This window comes from Sorex fumeus, unplaced genomic scaffold (assembly GCF_029834395.1).
Source record: "Sorex fumeus unplaced genomic scaffold, SorFum_2.1 ptg000063l, whole genome shotgun sequence".
Classification (NCBI taxonomy): domain Eukaryota; kingdom Metazoa; phylum Chordata; class Mammalia; order Eulipotyphla; family Soricidae; genus Sorex; species Sorex fumeus.
The window spans coordinates 69736061-69755000 of NW_026606120.1; the positions used below are offsets into that span (position 1 = coordinate 69736061).

The 18940-nt window shown below is 54.8% G+C and overlaps 1 protein-coding gene across 1 annotated transcript in view; it reads right to left on the minus strand.

The window, feature by feature from the left end:
• Positions 1-18940, minus strand: part of ABCC3 (ATP binding cassette subfamily C member 3) — a 52853-nt gene that overhangs the window by 16714 nt on the left and 17199 nt on the right. The window contains exons 9-26 of the mRNA XM_056126540.1: positions 16409-16586; positions 16155-16316; positions 15555-15647; positions 14467-14670; positions 14237-14383; positions 13866-13953; positions 13528-13594; positions 12753-12879; positions 12500-12676; positions 8391-8558; positions 7992-8175; positions 6739-6853; positions 6457-6610; positions 6137-6356; positions 5574-5884; positions 2538-2737; positions 2295-2421; positions 1266-1367 (exon numbers count right to left, since the gene is read on the minus strand). Coding sequence (XP_055982515.1) covers positions 1266-1367; positions 2295-2421; positions 2538-2737; positions 5574-5884; positions 6137-6356; positions 6457-6610; positions 6739-6853; positions 7992-8175; positions 8391-8558; positions 12500-12676; positions 12753-12879; positions 13528-13594; positions 13866-13953; positions 14237-14383; positions 14467-14670; positions 15555-15647; positions 16155-16316; positions 16409-16586 — 2824 coding nt within the window. The remainder of the gene's footprint in view (positions 1-1265; positions 1368-2294; positions 2422-2537; positions 2738-5573; positions 5885-6136; positions 6357-6456; positions 6611-6738; positions 6854-7991; positions 8176-8390; positions 8559-12499; positions 12677-12752; positions 12880-13527; positions 13595-13865; positions 13954-14236; positions 14384-14466; positions 14671-15554; positions 15648-16154; positions 16317-16408; positions 16587-18940) is intronic.

Consider the following 18940-nt stretch of genomic DNA (forward strand, 5'->3'; position numbering starts at 1 on the left):
GAAAATTGAAGGAGCAGTGAAGAGTGGGTGAAGGCTGCTCAGCTGGTGGGCCAGTCACAAGACTCGGTGATGCAAGTCATGCTGGCTTGGAGCACGTGACTTGGATGTGCGTAACCGGGGAGGCAGATCAGTGGGTAGAAGGTCAGTGTGGAAGGGCATCTCTGCTCCTGGCACAGCAGACCAGCGACAATCATCCTGAGAACTGGGGGAGGTCAGCATAGTCTGTGCCTCTGCTTGAGAACCAACCCAGTGCTGCCACTGATTAGGGAGAAGCGGGACGAGATGAATGCTGCCTGGGCCCAGCAGTGATCCCTAAGTACAGAGCCAGGAGTAAACCCTAAACACTGCAAATAAAGTGGATGGATGGTTGGATGTAGGGGCCAGCTAGATAGTATAGGGTTAATGTGCTTGCTTTATGTGGGACTGACCCTAGTTTGGTCCCTGGCACCATATATAGTCCACTGGGTGCTGCTAGGGGTCATTCCTGATCACAGAGCCAAGAATAACCCCTGAGTACCAAAAGGTGCCCCCACCTCCAAAGAAAAAAAGTGGCTGAATGTTCCAGAGCGATGGTTCCTTGGGCTGAGCAGCCTTTGCATTCAGGATCCCTGGAATGGATCCCTGGCACTGCATAGTCCCATGAGCACTGCTGGGAGAGACTTCCCCTCCCAGCACTGAGCCCCGAGGAGCCCCTGAGCACTGTGAGGTGCGACCCCCAAATTAAAGAATAAATAAATCAGCAACCCAAACTGAAACAAAATTAAATCAAATGAAAGTGGCTCCTTGCCATGGATGTCTCGGAGACCGTGAGGCTTCCAGGGACGTAGATATCTGAGGTGCAATCTCAGGAGGAAGAGGGGAGGAAAGAGTGAAGCCCCCAAGTAGAGGGGAAGTTTCTCCCCCTACCAATGGCAGCCTGCCCCCTCTCTTCTCCTCTGACTATGAGGGTCTGCGGGGCTGAAGTCCTCACCACTCTCTTCACCCCAGACCGGTTCCCCCTTCTCTGTCATCTGTGTGCATGCCCCTCCACTCCCAGAGACCCCGCCGTCCACAGCACAACCCTGCCATCTGGCTGATGCTCACTAAGTCCATCTCACTCACTCAAGGCCTCTATACCTTCTAGTTTCTACCTCTGGATGAGGAGAAATGAAGGAATGAATGATGGAGTGACCAGAGCTTTTGCCTTGGGGGACAGAAATGACACCCCAGCACCCTTCTCCAGCTGTGCCAGACTCCCCTTGCCCCAGGCGCCTCCCAGTACCCACCTCCTCCTCGGTCTTAGAGTACTCCTTCACTCTCTCCACAGACACGATGTTGGAATCCAAATCTGACATCATTCGGATCATCAAGTTCAGAGAAAATATCACCTGGAGTGACAATACAGCGTTTAGGGTGTTTGCCTTGCATGCAGACAATCTGGGTTCGAGCCCTGGCATCCCGTATAATCCCCCAAGCACTGCCAGGAGTAATCCCTGACTGCAGAGCCAGGAGTAACCCCTGAGCATCGCTGGGTATGACCTCCAAAAAAAACAAACAAATTAAAAAATAATAATAATAGGGTTGGAGAGATGGTAAAGTGTTCGCCTTGCATACAGACAAACTAGGTGAACAACCCAGGTTTGGACAACCCAGGTTTGGCAATCCATGGTCCCCTGAGTACTGCCAGAAGGGATTCCTAAGTGCAGAGCTAGGTGTAACCCCTGAGTATCATAACACATAAGCAAAACTACAACAATGACTGTCACTGTCACTGTCCTCCTGTTGTTCATCGATTTTCTCGAGTGGACCCAGTAACGTCTCCATTGTGTGACTTTGTTGTTACTGTGTTTGGCATATCAAATATGTCACGGGTAGCTTGCCAGGCTTTGTTGTGCGGGCAAGATGCTCTCAGTAGCTTTCCGGGCTCTCTGAGAGGGGCAGAGGAATCGAACCTGGGTCAGCCGGGTTGGTTGCATGCTAAGGCAAACGCCCTTCCCACTGTGCTATCGCTCCAACCAAAAACAATGACAGCAAAAAGAAATTATGATCCATTTTAGGACAATCCCATTGCAGTGACTTGTCCTCCTATAGGCTGCCGTGGGCAGAATGGTTCCACCTGTCCTTGGGACCAATCTCCATGTCTCCAACAAGATGATTCTTATGAAACCCCTTTCCTCCCCAAAGACACATTCCCCTTGCATTACAATCACTAGAGGGGGGTGAAAGTCTCCACGCTGGCTGTGAGCTCCACACCGGCAGTGGCCCAATGGCCCAGGTTTCTGTCTCTGTGGTGGTCCTGCTCAAGACCTTCTCACCTGTAGTGCATAGGACACAGAGAGGCCCACCATCCCTGGACTCAGGGAGCTTTTCCCAACCACAGCGAAGAGAGCAGAAAAGAACACGATGCAGTTTCCCATGAACTCCAGCCGGACCGCCAGCCACCTGTGGGCCCAGACAAGAAGGTGGTGGTGGGGTGGGGTGGCAAAGGGGCCAGAACCCAGAACACCAGGGGTCCTGCACAGAGTCTGCCCTGGTGGGAGGAGGGGGGAGCTCCTGACCGGTTAGAGACATAGTTGGGGTAACAGCTCCTCTGGTTGGTATCCACCTTCAAGTCACTCTTGGCCACAAAGTCCTGGCTGCGGCCAAAGGCCCGGATGACGCTGGTGCCTGTCACTGTCTCCGAGAAGTGGGAGAAGATGGGCGAGCGGCTGACGGATTCCAGCCGCTTCAGCTGCCGGGATGTGGCCACATAGAAGCGCTGGTGGAGGGTGGAGAGAGCTGGGGAGCAGGACCTGGGAAACCCTGCCTCGGTCCTGCTTATCCTCTGAACCCTTCCACGGCCCCACTCTGCCACCCTCCTAGCCCGCCCTGTGTCCCCAGGATAACTTGCCCCCTTCCCCTTCTTGTAAGATCCAAGACTTAGGGTGCTGATGGAGCTCCGTGAATTCAACCCATACTTTCCTTCCGGCCAGATCTGCTCAGTTTCCCAGGCCTTATCCTCCAGGAAGCCTCTCCTGGATGGCTGCTCAGTTCATGCATGACCTCTCAGCCTCAGGAGACAGGGGAAGATGGTTTCCAGTCCTCCCCTTGCTTGACCTAAGTCAGGAAGATGCCTATCTCCATGTAGGGGTGCCAGTAATATATTCACCCTAGCTTTTGTTTATTTTTTTTTTTTTTACAAAATTTGCAAAAACAGGGAACGGAGTGATAGTATAGCTATTTTCCTTGCACTTGGCTGGGTTCAATTCCTGGCATCCCATATAGTCCCCCGTACACTGCCAGGAGTAATTCCCGGTGAAGAGCCAGGAGTAACCCTTGAGCATCACCGAGTGTCACCCCCCCCAAAAAAAATTACAAATAGCTTTGTATCTTTTGCTGGTTCCCATCACTCTCATTGCTCCTGCATCAATGCCCAGGGGTTACATACATGCTCAGTCACACTTTCGGTTGCGGTGTTTGTGCATGTGCTCCCTGTCACTGTCCAAAGAGTTGCACTCTTGCTGGCAGTGCTCAATGGTGGTACCCTGGCTGCGCACAATGGCAAGTGCATACCTCATTTTGGAAGTTTGGGCCACACCTGGTGCTACTCAAGGGCTGTCTCCATGATCATTCCCAGTGCTGCTCCAGGGACCATAAATGATGTGTCAGGGGTTGAACCTGGATCAGCCGCATGCAAGGTCAGCACCATAACCCCTGAACTTCTTCTTCGACCCCAGTGGCACACTTTAGTGTGACTTACTGTTTGGGTGGACACGCTATGCTGTGGGGCAAGGGTCCCAAACAGCAGAGATGCTGTGGGACACTCAGAAAATGGGCAGCATCAGGGGTCAAACTTGAAGTCAAACGATGCCATGAAGCAGGAGAGAGTACAGCGCTGGCCATGCACACAGGCAACCCTGGCTTAAGTCCCAGCACCACATATGGATCGCTGTGGCCCTCCTGGAATGGTCCGTAAGCACAGAGACATCAGGTATGACCCAAAACCAAACTAAACAAACTTGCAGCCTTATGCTTGCAGAGCAGGCACTTTTTGCCACTGAGCCATTCCTGGGTTTTCATTATCACTTGTATCACTTGACATCCTGTTGCTCATCGATTTGCTCGGGCTGACACCAGTAATGTCTCCATTCATCCCTGTGGCGTGGTAGTGTAGCCCAATGGCATCTGCTTGCTCATTTTCAGTATATATAACATATATATATATATTTACAGATAATTCTGGATTTTTTTTTGTAATTTTGGGGGTTTGTTTTCAAACCTGCTTTGGTCATGCGCAAAGCAAGCATTCTATCCACTATACTATCTCTCTAGCCCCTGTTTTCACACTCTTTTAAAAAATAAGCTTCATTTTAAATTATTTGTTGGTGGGCAACCCCAGCTGTGCTCAAAGCTTACCCCCAGCTCTGCACTCAGGGAGTATTTCTGAGAGTGCTCAGGGGACCACATAGGATGCTGAGGATGTACCCTACCCGTTACACTATCTCTCCAGCTTTTAAATCTTTGCATATTTGCATAATCTTCATCTTTTATTATCCTTTTTATTAGGGGGGTGGCATACTCAGTGGTGCTCAGGGCTTACTCCTGGCTCTGTTCTCAAGGCTTACTCCTGACAGAACACAGAGGACCATATGAGGTGACTGAACTTGGGTCAGCGACATGCAAGGCAAGTGCTATACCCACTGTGCTATCGCTCTAACCCTACATCTTTTTTTTAAATAGCTTCCCACCACCCCGTGTTTAAATGTCATCTTCATTCAGCTGGAGCTTCAGCTCCTATTCCTTGTCTTGTGAGACAACCAGGGCCATCCTGCATGCGGTCTGCAAGTCTCTGTGCTACCACCACATAGCCCAGAACAGAGGTGGGGGTGGGGTGAGGGTTGGAAGGGGGGTGGGGAGCCATACAGGGGCCGAGCTTCCATCCACCTCAGGATGACCTGCTTCAAGGGACTGATTCATAGAGAAAAAAGGTGCAGTAAGACAAAATCTTACGGTTGGCTGTATCTGAATGTGATCAACCCCTCTGTTAAAGACATACATACACATAATATTTCAGATATGTTTAAAGAGAAGCCAAGGATAATCTGTCTCAAAGCATTCACATTGACTGGAGACTGAGCAAAGAGTTCCAGGACCAGTCATAGTTCATCAGGATTTCATTCTATTTTTGTTTTGGGGCCACACCCAGCAGTGCTCAGGGTTGTTTCAGTGATGATTGGGGATTGAAGCCAGGCCTCCAGCCTGTGTTCAGCCCTTTAAGCTATCTCTCCAGCCCTGATAAGGGCTTTGCTTTACCCTGGAAACAAGCCAGTTCTACTTTCCAGATGAGGAGAACGAATTTTCAGAAAGGGACAGCCAGGTCTATCACCCTCGACAAAACACAGCTGCCAGGCATGAGTTTGACCAGTCTGTGTTCTGCCCATACAGATTCAGGCCCAGGAAGGCCACGCCCCAGTAAAAACCACATCCAATGAGGCCACGCCCAGCAAACCACGCCCCCAACAAAGCCACGCCCCGGCATACCAGGCCCAGCAAAGCCACGCCCCCATTAAATTCCTTGCCCCAGTAAAACCACGACTCCGACCTCTGCTGTTCACCTGCACCCAGAAGTAGATCCCAGCCAGGGGCAGGATGACCACAGCGAAGAGCGGCGTGCTGGCTATGACGACCACAACGATCGAGAGGGAGTTGAAGGTGGTATTGAGCAGCGTGAGGATGGTGAGCCCCAGGACGTCGTCCAGAATTTGGATGTCCTTGGCGAAGCGGTTGATGATTCGGCCAGAGGGCGTGGTGTCAAAGAAGGACTGGGGTGAGCGCATCTTGTTGTGCAGCATCGCCTGGTGGAGCGAGCGTGCCGCCTGGACGGTGCCCATCAATATCGTGAAGGACACCAGCAACACCAGGATCCCTGGAGGAGCAGAGGGCCTGTGGCTTTCCTGGAGGGGGGAGGGGCACGGGGTCTGCAGGGAGGGGTTTCCGGGTACTGGGGAGCCCCAGGTGGGCACTGATTGCAATAGAGACCCAGAGGAGGGGAAGTCCTGGGCCTAGGCAAGAGCTGGGATGGGCGCAAAAGACTCAGAGGTAAGTGCCTGATTGGGGGCACCCTGCCGCCCAGCAGTGAGGAAATGGCCAGGGGCCGCCTGAAGGTAACTGGGCTCACCCTGCAGGAAGCCCAGTGTGGTGTAGACGCCCAGCCTCACAAAAGTGCTGTGCTGCGTGCTGTTCTGCTGACCGCCTTGTGTAGCTTCATTGGTCCAGTCACTGAGCCACACATTGGCCCCGATGCTAGCCGCATTTTGAGCGGCACAGAAAACACAGGCGGCAAGTGTGGTCCAGGGCCCCATGGCCTTGGCGTAGTCCACAAACACACTCAGCTTCACCTGCATGGCCATAGTGGTCAGGGACAGAGGAGTCCCAGGGCCCCCGACCCCCGAGGGGGCCTGCTCCCCTTCTGCAGCCCACCCCGCTTGCCCTGCTCACCGTGCCCGTCTCCACCTTCTCCTCCTGGGTCAGCACCCCACTCGCCTTCGCCTTTGTGGGCTGTGCTACCTTCTCCGGGGGTCTCGGGCATCTATGGGTCAGAGATGGCTGACCCGGGGCCTGCCCGCCGTCTGAGGACAGGGCACTCTGCTGTCTGTGGAGGCAGCTTGTCAAGTTCTGAGGGGAGGCTTTTGGGAAGCCCCCAGACCAGGAGCGCAGGAGGAGAACCTTCACCTGTACCTCACCTGGGAGAGCTGGAAGAGCCCCGATGCAGGCACTCACCTCGCAAGTGGCATCTGAGCCTTGCACCCCGAGAGCTGGTTATCTGTTGGGTCTGTGTGATTTCTGAGTGTGTCTTCATTCAGTGGCACCTCCTTGTCCTCTGCTTCCTCTAAGGAGGCAGTGCAGTGAGAGGAAGGAGACAGGTCAGTCAGCTCATCCGCCAACCTCCTACCACCTCTGAACTCCACCCCAAAGGCAGGGACAAGCATGAGAGAGACAGGAAAGAGTGAAGATGAGAACAAGGATAACAACAATACAATTATTTGTGTGTGTGTGTGTGTGTGTGTGTGTGTGTGTGTGTGTGAGATTTGGGACACACCCAGCGGTGCTCAGGGGCTATTCCTGGCTCAGGCTCTGTACTTAGGAATGACCGCTATGCAATATTCCGGGAAACCCATGCAGTGCTGGGGATTTGAACTTGGGCTGGCAGCATGCAAGGCAAGCACATTATGTCTGTTCCATTTCTTTGGCTCTAAATGGCCCCAAAGAGGTGGCAAGAGCTAAGTTCAATAGCAAGACATACTTCCCATCAGGACTGGGAAGAAGGGAATGCCTGGAGAAGGGTCAGGGTAGGGGCTCAGCCTGACTGAGCTTCCAACCCACTGTCTCACTGCATGACATCAACAGTGTGTGCAATGGGGGAAAACAGCCTCAATGTCAGTGTGTTATTGTGGGAACTGAAGAAAAGAATGTGAGATAAGTGCCCGGCAAGGGGCACCTTATGATTCTCAAGACTTGCCACTGCGTATGGGGCAGGAGGCAAATCCAGGGAAAGGCCTATGGGTCAGCCTGAGTTTGGGGCTTTAGGCCTGGAACTGGATCACACAGAGGATCTCTAACATCCAGAGACTTTGCCCCACTCTCCTCCCCAGGCCTTGCGTGCTACTCATTGATCAACCTCAACATCAGTACTGGTTCCCATAGAAATCATCAAAAATTGTTGTTGATACATAAGTTTCCTAAGAACTTGCATATCTGCCCAGCGACTTCTCTGTGACACACCCTTTGTGGTACAAGCTGGAGCCAGGCCTGGCTGGGTGCACCAGAGGCCACACCCTGCCCAACTGCTGGGAGACTAGCCAGTGAGGGCAGGGGAGGGGCTCACTCAGCCCGTCTGCTCTCCTTAGTGATGGCCGTCCATCAAGAAGATGACCCAAGGGTCCCCGCACCTCCCGGGACATACTGTGTCTGCCCTGAGACACTCAGAGGTTCCCAAACAAGCACGATGCTGGAAAGGCTGGGGCTGGGCATACCGATCCTACTGTCCGTCTGCTGCTCCTCCTCGGGCACATAGCTGTGCAGGAAGTTGGCCAAGGAGCCATGGCTCTGCAGCAGGGTGGAGTAGGAACCCACCTCCAATACCTGCCCGTGGGCCAGCACGATGATCAAGTCCATCTGGGGCAGGAAGCTGAGGCCGTGTGTCACCAGCACCCGGGTCTGGGCAGAGATGGTAGGGGATTGGCTCCCATTGTTCTGCAGCACGCAGCCCGACACTGCACAGCCAGCACCAGGGGGCCAAGGAGCACGAAGAAGCACCCCCGTGATACCCCCGCTGCCCCCACCTCCTGTATCTGGCTCAGCGTCTTTAAGCTTAGCACCCCGATCTTCCTGAAGTTTACCTCCAGTTCCCCTTGGCACCCCGCAGCCCTCACCTTGTTGGCCAGCAGCCCTTCAGGCCCGATGACTCGGTCAAAGATATGCTTGGCCACATGGGCATCCACGGCCGACAGCGGGTCGTCCAGCAGGAAGACGTCAGCGTCGCTGTAAACAGCTCGGGCCAGGCTGATCCGCTGCTTCTGGCCCCCCGACAGGTTGATGCCCTGCACCAAGTGGGGCAGGATTGGGTCAGAGGGAGGTAGGCAGGCAGGGCAGGGAGAGCAGGGACAGGCTTGTCTCCTGTCCTGAGCAAAGCAGACTTCCAAGGGCATGCTTTGTCCTGGCCACAGAGAAGAGTAGGAGGGTCTGAGGCCTCTCCCCCACTCCCCCCCCCCCACATCCCCCCACCCCTTGCCCCCACCCCGTACCCTGCACATTTCTCTGATGCTTTTTTTCTTTTTTGGTTGATTGGCTTTGGGGTCACATCCAGAGGCGCTCAGGGATCACTCCTGGTGGGATTGGGGGACCATATGGGGTGCCAGGGAAGGAATCCAGGTGGGCGGCATGCAAGTCAAATGCCCTACGCACTAATGGAAACATCTGAAATATGGTGGTGGGATTGGTGTTTGAATATTAAATGTAATAAAATATTATGAATTATTTTATGAAATAAAAAAAGAAAAAAAAAGAACCCCCTCCTAAAAATATGCCCTCCGCACTGTATTGGGTCTCCAACCCCTGCATCCTTTTATTTTATTTTGGGTTTTTGGGGATCTCAGAGATCACTTCTAGGGGTGCTGGGGATTGAATACAAGTTGGCTGCATATAAGGCAAGTGCCTTAACACCTGTGTTCTCTCTCCAGCCCTCTGCTGCTATCTTTACTCTCTGGGAAGTTGGGGGACCCACCCCCACCATTGCTGCCGCCACCTCCTCCCAGACCATTTAGCTCCCGCCTCCCACACTGTTTACAGCCTACTTTCATCACGACAAACCCACGTGGTCTACATGTCACTCCTTCTCAGGAGGAATCAGTGGGTCCCACTTTCTGGAAGAAGAAATGACACCCCAAGAAGTTGGTGACTTTGTCCAAAGTCCAAAACTACCAAGGGCCAAAGCAAGGACCCAAATACAGCCACAAACCCAGAATTCAACTCAGCAGTCCTGAGATGATTCATTCATCAAAGGAGAGGGAATGTGTCTTCTGAGACCCATAGTGGGAAAACTGAGGCACACAGCAACAGGGTGAGGCCCAGAAGGCAGACATCAGGTCATGACCTGCTCTTTTCTACCACCAACATTCCTTCTAGAACAGAAGGTGATGGGGGGGAGGTGGGAGGCTTGCACCCTGTGAGAATGAACCAGGGGAGAGTCAGTGGGTGAGGGCAGATGGGGAGGGCAGGGGGCACGTGCTGCACAATTTCTGTTATTATTGGTTCAGTGCCATACTGGGAAGTATTGAGAGTTTATTCCTGGCTCTGTGCTCAGTGGTCACTCCTGGTGGGGCTCAGGGGACCATATGGTGATGTGTATCAAAACAAGGTTGCCTCTCCCCGCATCTCCCTGTGTTTCCGATAATTTGGCAGTCAGGTCCACAAACTGCCTCTGACGCCATAGAATCTCGTTAACGTCTGTCCAAGATCCGACTCAGAAATAAATATCTCAGAAGAGAGCAACGCAGAACCGCATGCCGCAGAGATGTCTCCAGACCCCATGCCAGGCTGTCTCATCCAGGGCAACCTGGAGGCGAGCAGGTGAGTTTCCCTCCTCACCCTAACAGAGTTCCAGCAGCTGAAAACCTCCAGAACTCAATCGATGCCATGCTCACGGCTGTATATATATGCATGAAGACAAGCCTCAACTTTTTAGTAATATCTTATAGAAGGGCTTAATGGCCCCTGGGTGAAATACAACAATCTTCACACACTTTCCTCTAAGGAAAATTTTTTGGATCATTTTTAGTAGATTATTCATAATAGCAATACAAAATAAATTATTTCAGTTCTGCTTTGGGAGCAGGGCTTGGAGTTTGGGGTGGAAACGTTCAAAGTATGGTGGTGGGAAGGTGTAATGGTTGTGGGATTGGTGTTCGAATCTTAAATGTAATAAATTATTGTGAACAACTTTATAGAAATAAAATTAAACAAAACAAAACAAAGAAAAACAAGTTTGCCTATACTCAAGGCAAGTGCCCTGCCCCTGTGCTGTCTCTCTGAACCCAGAGAGAAAAAGCTTTTATTTTATTTTTTATTGTTTTTGCTTTTTGGGTCACACCCGGAAATGCACAGGGATTACTCCTGACTCATGCACTCAGGAATCACTCCTGGTGGTGCTCAGGGGACCATATAGGATGCTGGGAATCGAACCTAGGTCGGCCATGTGCAAGGCAAACGCCCTACCCGCTGTGCTATTGCTCCAGCCCCGAAAAATCTTTTATTTTAAAATTTGTTTTATTCCCACATGGTGCTTTGGAGGCCCAGGGGCACCCCATCTGGATTGGCAATTGAATGCAAGAGTCTGGGGTGCTTCCTTAGGTCCTGTGGTATGGGGACTTACCCAGGCACCCCCAAGCGGTACTTGGAAGCCTCCAGGAATGTTCCTGGTCATGCTCAGGGGACCAGGTTGGTGTTGGGGGATCAAATTGGGGCCGGCCACACATGAGCCAAGCACCCTAAACTCCTATGCTATTTCTCTGACCCCCGGAGGCCCATATGTTTGGTAGCGCTTGGAGTCCAGGTCTCCAGGCTGCCTTGCTCTCTGCCCTCCATCCTCCTCATCCGAAATCATTCCAGACTGCTCCCTGTTCTTCAGTTTCCACCCCAGGGCCTTTCCAGTTCCTGAGAATAGGCACCATCATCTTTCCGGAAACCAATGAGATCTGGCTGCTCGGTCACTTCACGGGTCTCCCTTCATCCTCCTCAATCAGCCTCCTTCCACTGCAGCCACATGGTCCTGACCAGGCTGGAAATAACCCAGAACTCTCCTGCCTCAAGACCCACACACTCACTGCTCTCCATTTCGATGGGCCTTCTCTGCCCCCGTCCAGGTGCTCTGTCCCCTGACATGGTCCTCCTACCCCCTCTCATATCCAGCACATATTCTGATGGCCTGTCCTGGTCTTATACTGTCCCCCCAAGCACTTACCTAAAGTGTTAAAGGCTTTAGTCATCCCTTTCCCGCCTAGTGCAGGCTAGTCAAAGGCAGTGATTTTAGTTAGTGCTGACCTAGATTAGGAAGGTGATGAAATCCGCTGGCTGGCTGGATAGATTGGGAGTTCATCTTCATCTGTTAAGATCCAGCTTGAAAAGTGATACTTTGGGGCGGAAGTGATAACACAGCGGGTAGGGCGTTTGCCTGGCACGCGGCTGACCCGGGTTCGATTCCCAGCATCCCATATGGTCCCCTGAGCACCGCCAGGAGTGATTCCTGAATGCATGAGCCAGGGGTCACCCCTGTGCATCTCCAGGTGTGACCAAAAAAGAAAAAAAAGTGATACTTTTCTAGAATGGGGAAAGTGGCTCAATGTAGTAAAGCACATGCCTGGCATGTGCAAAGTCATGGGCTCCTGGTACCACAATACTGCATGGCTCCCTGTGCACCACTGGGTATGGCCCCCACAACAACTAGCCTAAACCCCAAACCTGAATTTCTTCCTTTATAGCTCCCCTGCAGCACCCCTCCTGTCTGCAGTGCAGGCCTCTGAGGACATTCAGCATCCCGTACCTGTTCATCGGTCAGCCTCCCCTGGCTGATAGGATTCCCCAGTGGCTAGCACAGAACTAGTCTGATTTTAGATGGGTGAGTGAGTCAACAAGGGAATGAATGAGAGAGTGAATGAATGAATGAGTGAATGAATGAGAAGATGAACAAATGAATGGGGAAATGAAGGAATGAATGAGTGAATGAATGAGTGAAGGGGTTAGTGAAGGATTGAGTGAATGAGTAAAGGGATGAATGAATGAGTGAAAAAATAAGGGAGGGCCTGAATGCATGAGTGAAACAGCGAGGGAGAGAGGGAATAAATGAAGGGGTGAGGGAAAGAGAGAAGCGGGGAGGGAGTGAGTGAATGAAGAATGGGAGTGGCCGAGAGAGGGAGTGAGGGAACAGGCTGGACTGCGGGGGCAGCAGTAAGATCAACGTCCCGGGGGTCGGGAGGGGACACTCTACCTTCTCTCCAATCTCGGTTTGGTCCCCCGCAGGCAGCAGGGCCAGGTCGGGCAGCAGGGCACAGGCCTCCAGGGCCCTTTGGTAGCGCGTGGCGTCCAGGGTGCGGCCAAACAGCACGTTCTCCTGCAGGGTGCTGTTCTGGATCCAGGCCAGCTGGGGCACGTAGGCCACGGCGCCCTTGCCACAGGAGAGATCACTGAGGCTTGCTGCGGGCTTGGCCACGCCATCCTCCCCAGGAGCCCCCAGGCTGTACCTTGACGGACACCTTGCCTTCCAGCTTCTCCATTTCTCCCAGCAAGGCACTAACCAGGGAGGACTTTCCACAGCCCACAGGCCCCACCACGCCCACGAGTGCTCCTGTGGGCACCTGGATATCCACGCTGGGGGCAAGGAGAGCAGAAGCCCCTTCAGAGCCAGTGACCAGATGTTTGGTCACGGGCTTTCCAGCTGGGGCCCAGGCCTCCTCCCTGATGAGCTGAGGCATTTCTTGATTTCCAGGCCAAAGGCAAGAGTGGTGTGTGAATGTGTGTGTGTGTGTGTGTGTGTGAGAGAGAGAGAGAGAGAGAGAGAGAGAGAGAGAGAGAGAGAGAGAGAGAGAAAGAGAGAGAGAAAGAGAAAGAGAAAGGAGAGAGAGAGTGTGTATGTGTAGGGGTATGTGTAGGCACAAATGTGTCTGTAGGGGTGTGTTTGTAGGGGTATGTGTGCAGGGGTGTGAATATGCAGGGATGCGTATGTGCAATAGTGTGTAAGTTCTGGGATGTGTGTGCAGGGGTGTGTGTTCAGGGGTATGTGTGCACAGGCATATATGTGGACTAAGATGTGTGTGCAGGAGTGTGTGTGCAGTCGTGTGTGTGTGTGTAGGGGTATTTGTGCAAGGGTGTGCATGCAGAGGTGCGCGTGCGGGGGGTGTGTGCAGGGGTGTATGCAGGGTTGTATGTGCACAGGGTTGTGTGTGTGTTAGGGTAGAGCTGCCACTGATCTGCGCTTCCACCTCCCTGCACAGTGGAGACGGGAGGGAGGAGCTGTACCTGTGCAGGGTGGGGGGCAGGTCCTGGGCCCAGGTGAAGGTGCCGTGGTCTATGGTGATGGCAAAACCTGGAGGAGCAATACGGGCAGTGTTGGGCTTGGGGGGAGGAGAGCAGGGGCTTAGGGAGAGGAAGGGGAGAGGAGCTCTGAAGGAAGAGGCCCCTGGAAAAAGGAAGTGTGTGGGGGGGGGTCGGAAAGAAGGGACAGGAAGTGTGAGACAGGCACCCCGGAGGCAGGAGAAGAGGGGGTGCACAGAGGGGCACCAAGGCCAAGGAGCCACGGACAGGGGGGAGAAGAGTCAGGAGGCCCCCCCCCCCTGTGGGCAGGGGCGAGGCTTGACCTGGGGAGATGTGCTTCCTCTCCACGCACTGGCCGTCCAGTTCGTCCTGGCTTAGGAAATTCTGGATGCGTTTCAGAGACACGACGCTCTGTGGGGAGGGGGGCGGGGGGCAGGCAAGATCAATTCTGCTCTTCCTGCCCCACATCCCTCTGTCCTTGATGGCCCCTGGGGTCCCTCGCATTGCCAAGGGTAGGGTCCAGGTGGTAAGAAGAGGGGGGTCTCCCCGACCCCGATCTGACCTCCTGACTCCTTGGACAGCCACACATCTGGGGCTTCAAGACACCCCTCCTCTCCTCTGGGGCTTCTGCGTCACCCCTGACCTGATGGGGTGCCCCGTCCAGCAGACGCCCCCAGCCCCCGGTCCCCATTACCTGGATCAGGTAGCTGATCATCTGGGGCAGCATGGTGAGGGGAGTCTTTAGGATATAGAACAGGGACAGGGACACAAAGACCTTCTCGGCATCGAGCACGTGGTTCCGGTCCACCAGCACGTATGTGCCAAGGCTTATCAACGTCACCTGGGCGGGCGGAGTGGGGCGAGGTCAGGGGGTCATGGGCAGGGCCCCAGTCATCCCTGGGTTCCAGGGCAGGGGGGCCTCACCATGAAGGGGGCACAGATCCAGAGGAAGGTGACCATGACTTGCAAGTTGTTGAACCTACGCAGCAGCCGGAGTTCCTCCTTGCGGATCTGCTCCACCTGCGCCGAGAAGCTGGACTCCCAGGCGTAGAACTTCAGCACCTTGATGCCCGCCAGGATCTCATTCATCAGTTTGACGCGCGAGTCCCTGAACTTCATTTGCTCCACCTGCAGCAAGAGTGGCAGTTGGCCTCTCTGGCCCACTCCCCTGTCACCCTCGTACCCAGCCTCACCCCCCGCCCCGCTGGCTCGGGGTGGAGGGTGGCTCTTCTTCCCCTCCTTCCTGGGCTGTGTGTCCCGTCAACTAGGAGTCCCTGAGGCTCCAGATCCCTGGCCTGCTCCCAGATCCGAAGCCCGGGGCATGGCATCCTAAATTCATTCATTCCTCCCAGCGGTGTGGTGCATCTATTCGGCGCTCGGCCTTGTGTGGGAGGTGGGGACATGAGAACCAGTGCCGTCAGGTGGAGGATCTGACAGAGGAGGCAGTTAGGGAGCAAGCGATGACCTGCAGAAGCTCATCACAGACCAGCATGCATGCTCTGAAGAAAACAATGGGGTGGGGGCTGGGAAACCGGGAAGGAGAAAGCAATTCCTGGGAACAGGGTGTGTGGGAACCCAGAGGCAGGAAGAGCCCTTGCTCTGGGGGAGAGACAAGGAGAGACAAGTCAGAGAGGCAGAAACCTGGCCGCAGGCTGGTGGGAGACCAGAATAAGCAGGACCCTCAGGACTTAGACGACTGCCTGTGTACCACAGAGAACGGCTGAGGATGTCAATGAACGTTTGCAAATACAGAATTGGCCAAATATTTCCACTCATCAGAGTGGCGGGAGAAACTCCTTGACACCCCCGGTGCCCCAGATATAGGCCGGAAGCCCCACTCGGCCAGATTTGGGCCAGTCCCTCTGTCTGGGTAGGCCGGGATGTAACCGTTGCTTAGAGCCCCTGGCCTCAGAGACAGGGCAAGTGGGGGGGTAGGAAAGCAAATGGTCACAGTGGTTGTACCCTCCTCTCCAAGTCCCCACATTCTCCCTCCACTCCTTGAGCGCACCCACCTGCAAGGCCCGCATCTTTATGGTAAATGCTCCGTTGAGGGGGATCAGCAAGACCATCAAGGCAAATCCTGCCAGCACGGAGGGGCCCAGGTTCTGAGGAAACGGAGGTCAGTGAATCAGGAGGAGGGAGAGAGAAGTCACGCAGAGAGGCGCAAAGCAAGGCAGGCCAAGGACCTATTGGCCCGCGGAGATGGGCAAGAAGGTCTGCAGTCGGTCAAAGTCAGCAAACAGCGGGTAGGGCATTTGCCTTGCACACGGCCGATCCGGGTTCGATTCCCAGCATCCCATATGGTCCCCTAAGCACCACCAGGAGGAATTCTGAGTGCAGAGCCAGGAGTAACCCCTGAGCATCGCTGGGTGTGACCCCCCCCCCCCCAAAAAAAGTAGAGATTCTGAGAAAGCAAGCAGAACATTAGCCGCGGCTTCCGGATCCAGCAGGCATCAGATGGTGACGGAGACCACAGCAGAGCCCCCGACCCCGAGCTCTCGGCGGGCAATTCTTGTCACCCCTCTCAGCTCCTCTGCAGACCCCCTGTTGTCTCTTCTGTGGGTAAAGGTCAGCGGGTGGGGCAGAGGGCATGGGTAGGGCGGGGGGACTACCTGCCAGAGGAAGTAGATTGCCAGGAAGATCTGCAGTGGCGCTGACCACAGCAGGTTGAGGGAGGAGACGATGTCCATGAGGCGCTGTGCGTCCACCGACATCAGATTGACCATCTCCCCCACGGTGAACTCGCGTCGGGCAGAGTTGCTGATGAGCAGGGTCTGCGGGGCCAGGGTGGGGGAGCTCGGGTTAGGGACTCGGCCTGGAAGGGCCCCCTCTCCGCTGTGTCCCCGCCACCCCCGCCCCGGCTGACCTTCCTGTAGATGATTCCTCGGAGCCCTGTCCGCAGCCGCAGCCCAATGGTGAAGACCAGGTGGAAGTATTGGTTCACGACCAAGATCTGCATCACGGAGCACAGGAACATCAGCACGGCCACCAGGTAGCCGATCCAGCTGGGGGCCGTGGGGTCCGAGATGAACCCGATCAGGACACTACAAGGGAGGGAGAGAGGCGTGAGACGGGCGCCCCCAGCCGCTCCCCTACTGCCCTCCTCTTCCTCCCTCCGCCTCTGATCCCTCTGGGAGTGTGGAGGTGGGGGTGGGGGTGCTGTCCCCGTGCCCCATGTCCCCTCCACACCTAGACTCTCCGTCCTTGTCCTTGCTCCATCCTCCCTTCACCTCCCTTCCGCGGACCCCCATCCCTCCTTCACCAGTTGTTTTTTGTGCTCTTGGACTTCGTGGCAGGAGTGACGGCCACAGGTAGGAGGGTTAGGCCTCCCCATACCTTCTCTGGGACACCCCCCCCCCCGCCCCTCAGCCTTCCAATCCGTTCTATCAGCGCTTCATCTGAGCTGCCTCTGAGCCTCTCCAAGCCCTCCCGCTCTCTCTCCTCTTTCCTCCTCTCTCTCCCTCTCGGAACCCACCTCAGTGTGGCCACGCTCTGACCCCCACTCAGCAGCACCCTACCTTCCCCGAACTCCGCTCTGGCCTCCGAAACAGGCTTCTCCCTCCTTGCCCTCCCCCACCCCCCAGATCTCAGCAGCCACCTCTTCCCCCGCCCCCCTGCTGGGAATTGTTATGCCCCATCTCTCTTCGACCCCCCCCCCCCCACAACAGCTCTGCAGCAGAAATTGCATTTCTTCTGCTGGGGGTGGGGGGAGGAAGGGGTCCCCTGCCAACAGATGCCTTCAAGTGCTGGCCCTGGGAGCCAGGCATGTGTCTCTCTTGCAAAGAGGGTCTTTGTAGGTATGAAAGTTAAGTAAGGCCAGAGCGATAGTATAGCAGGTGGGGCGTTTGTCTTGCATGCGGCCCACCCAGGGCATCCCATGTCCCCAGAGCACTGCCAGGAAAAACTCCTGAGTGCAGAGCCAGGAGTAAGCCCTGAACATCGCCGGGTGGAGATCCAAAAAAGCCGAAAATAAAAAAAGATGGATAGGGCGCGTTGCTCATGCATACTGGATAAAGGAGGGCTGAGAGCTGGACAAGGAGGAAGTGGTATGGTGACAAGCCCGAGGCAGCAGGAGGAACTGGTGGGGACAGAGCACATCCTCCTTCCAACCTTCCCGAAGACGCTAGCCCTCAGCTCCGGGGTAGAGGCAGTGTTTGAAGCCACCTCACCTGTGGCCACTGGTGACAGCCATTGTGGGAATGATATCAACTTCCTTTAATGGGGCACAGCGAGACCCCCTTGGCCCTGGCTCCTCATGAGAAGACCCCCCCAGCGGGCTGGAGCAATAGCACAGTGGGTAGGGCATTTGCCTTGCACACGGCTGACCAGGGTTTGATTCCCAGCATCCCATATGGTCCCCCAAGCACCGCCAGGAGTGATTCCTGAGTGCAGAGCCAGGAGTAACCCCTGAGCATTGGCTGGGTGTGACCCAAAAAGCAGGAAAAAAAAAGAGAAAGAAGAAGACCACCCAGCCTAACTTGTGGCAGAGTTGCTAACTGATGCCAAGTGTCGCCTTGCCCATTAGCCTGCCGGCAGCCACACCCTGCAGGAAGTTTTCTCGGGGTGCTGCTCCCCACTGTGGGTTTCCAGTTTGGCTCCGACCCCTCCAAGTCTGTCTTCTGCTCCTGCCTTCCTTGTCCTAAGGCCCCAGGGCTCTCTGGGAGTGCTCACCAGAGCAGGCCCTGCAAATTGCAAATGTGAGCTCCAGCTTGGTATCTCCCCACAGGGGTGCCCTCCCGCTCACCGTCTTTTTTTTTTTTTTTTTTTTGCTTTTTAGATCACACCCAACAATGCTCAGGGGTTACTCCTGGCTCTGCACTCAGGAATTACTCCTCGTGGTGTTTGGGGGATCATATGGGATGCTGGGGATCGAACCCGGGTCGGCCACGTGCAAAGCAAACACCCTACCCGCTGTGCTATCGCTTCAGCCCCAGCTAACCACCTTGTGCTGAGTTCAGCCCCTAAGCTGAAACTCCATCACTGCTACTCCCCCAGGACAGCCCAAGACCCTGGCTGCTCCCTGCCACCTGCTCTGCCCCCATCTCCCAGCGGTGTATTCTCTACTCTGGCCTCAAGCCTCCTTTCTTTTCTTTCTTTTTATTTATTTATTTATTTTTTGCTTTTTTGGGTCACACCTGGCAAAGCACAGGGTTACTCCTGGCTCTGCACTCAGGAATTACACCTGGGGGTGCTCAGGGGACCATATGGGATGCTGGGAATCGAAACCGGGTTGGCCACGTGCAAGGCAAATGCCCTACCCGCTGTGCTATCTCTCCAGCCTTCAAGACTCCTCTCACCTGGTGGACACACTACCATCTGCCTCCCTGCCTGCCATCCCCCCATCTCCGGGTAGGTCTTTGTGAGATGCCTTCCAGTGCCCCTCCCAGCCCCACCTCTC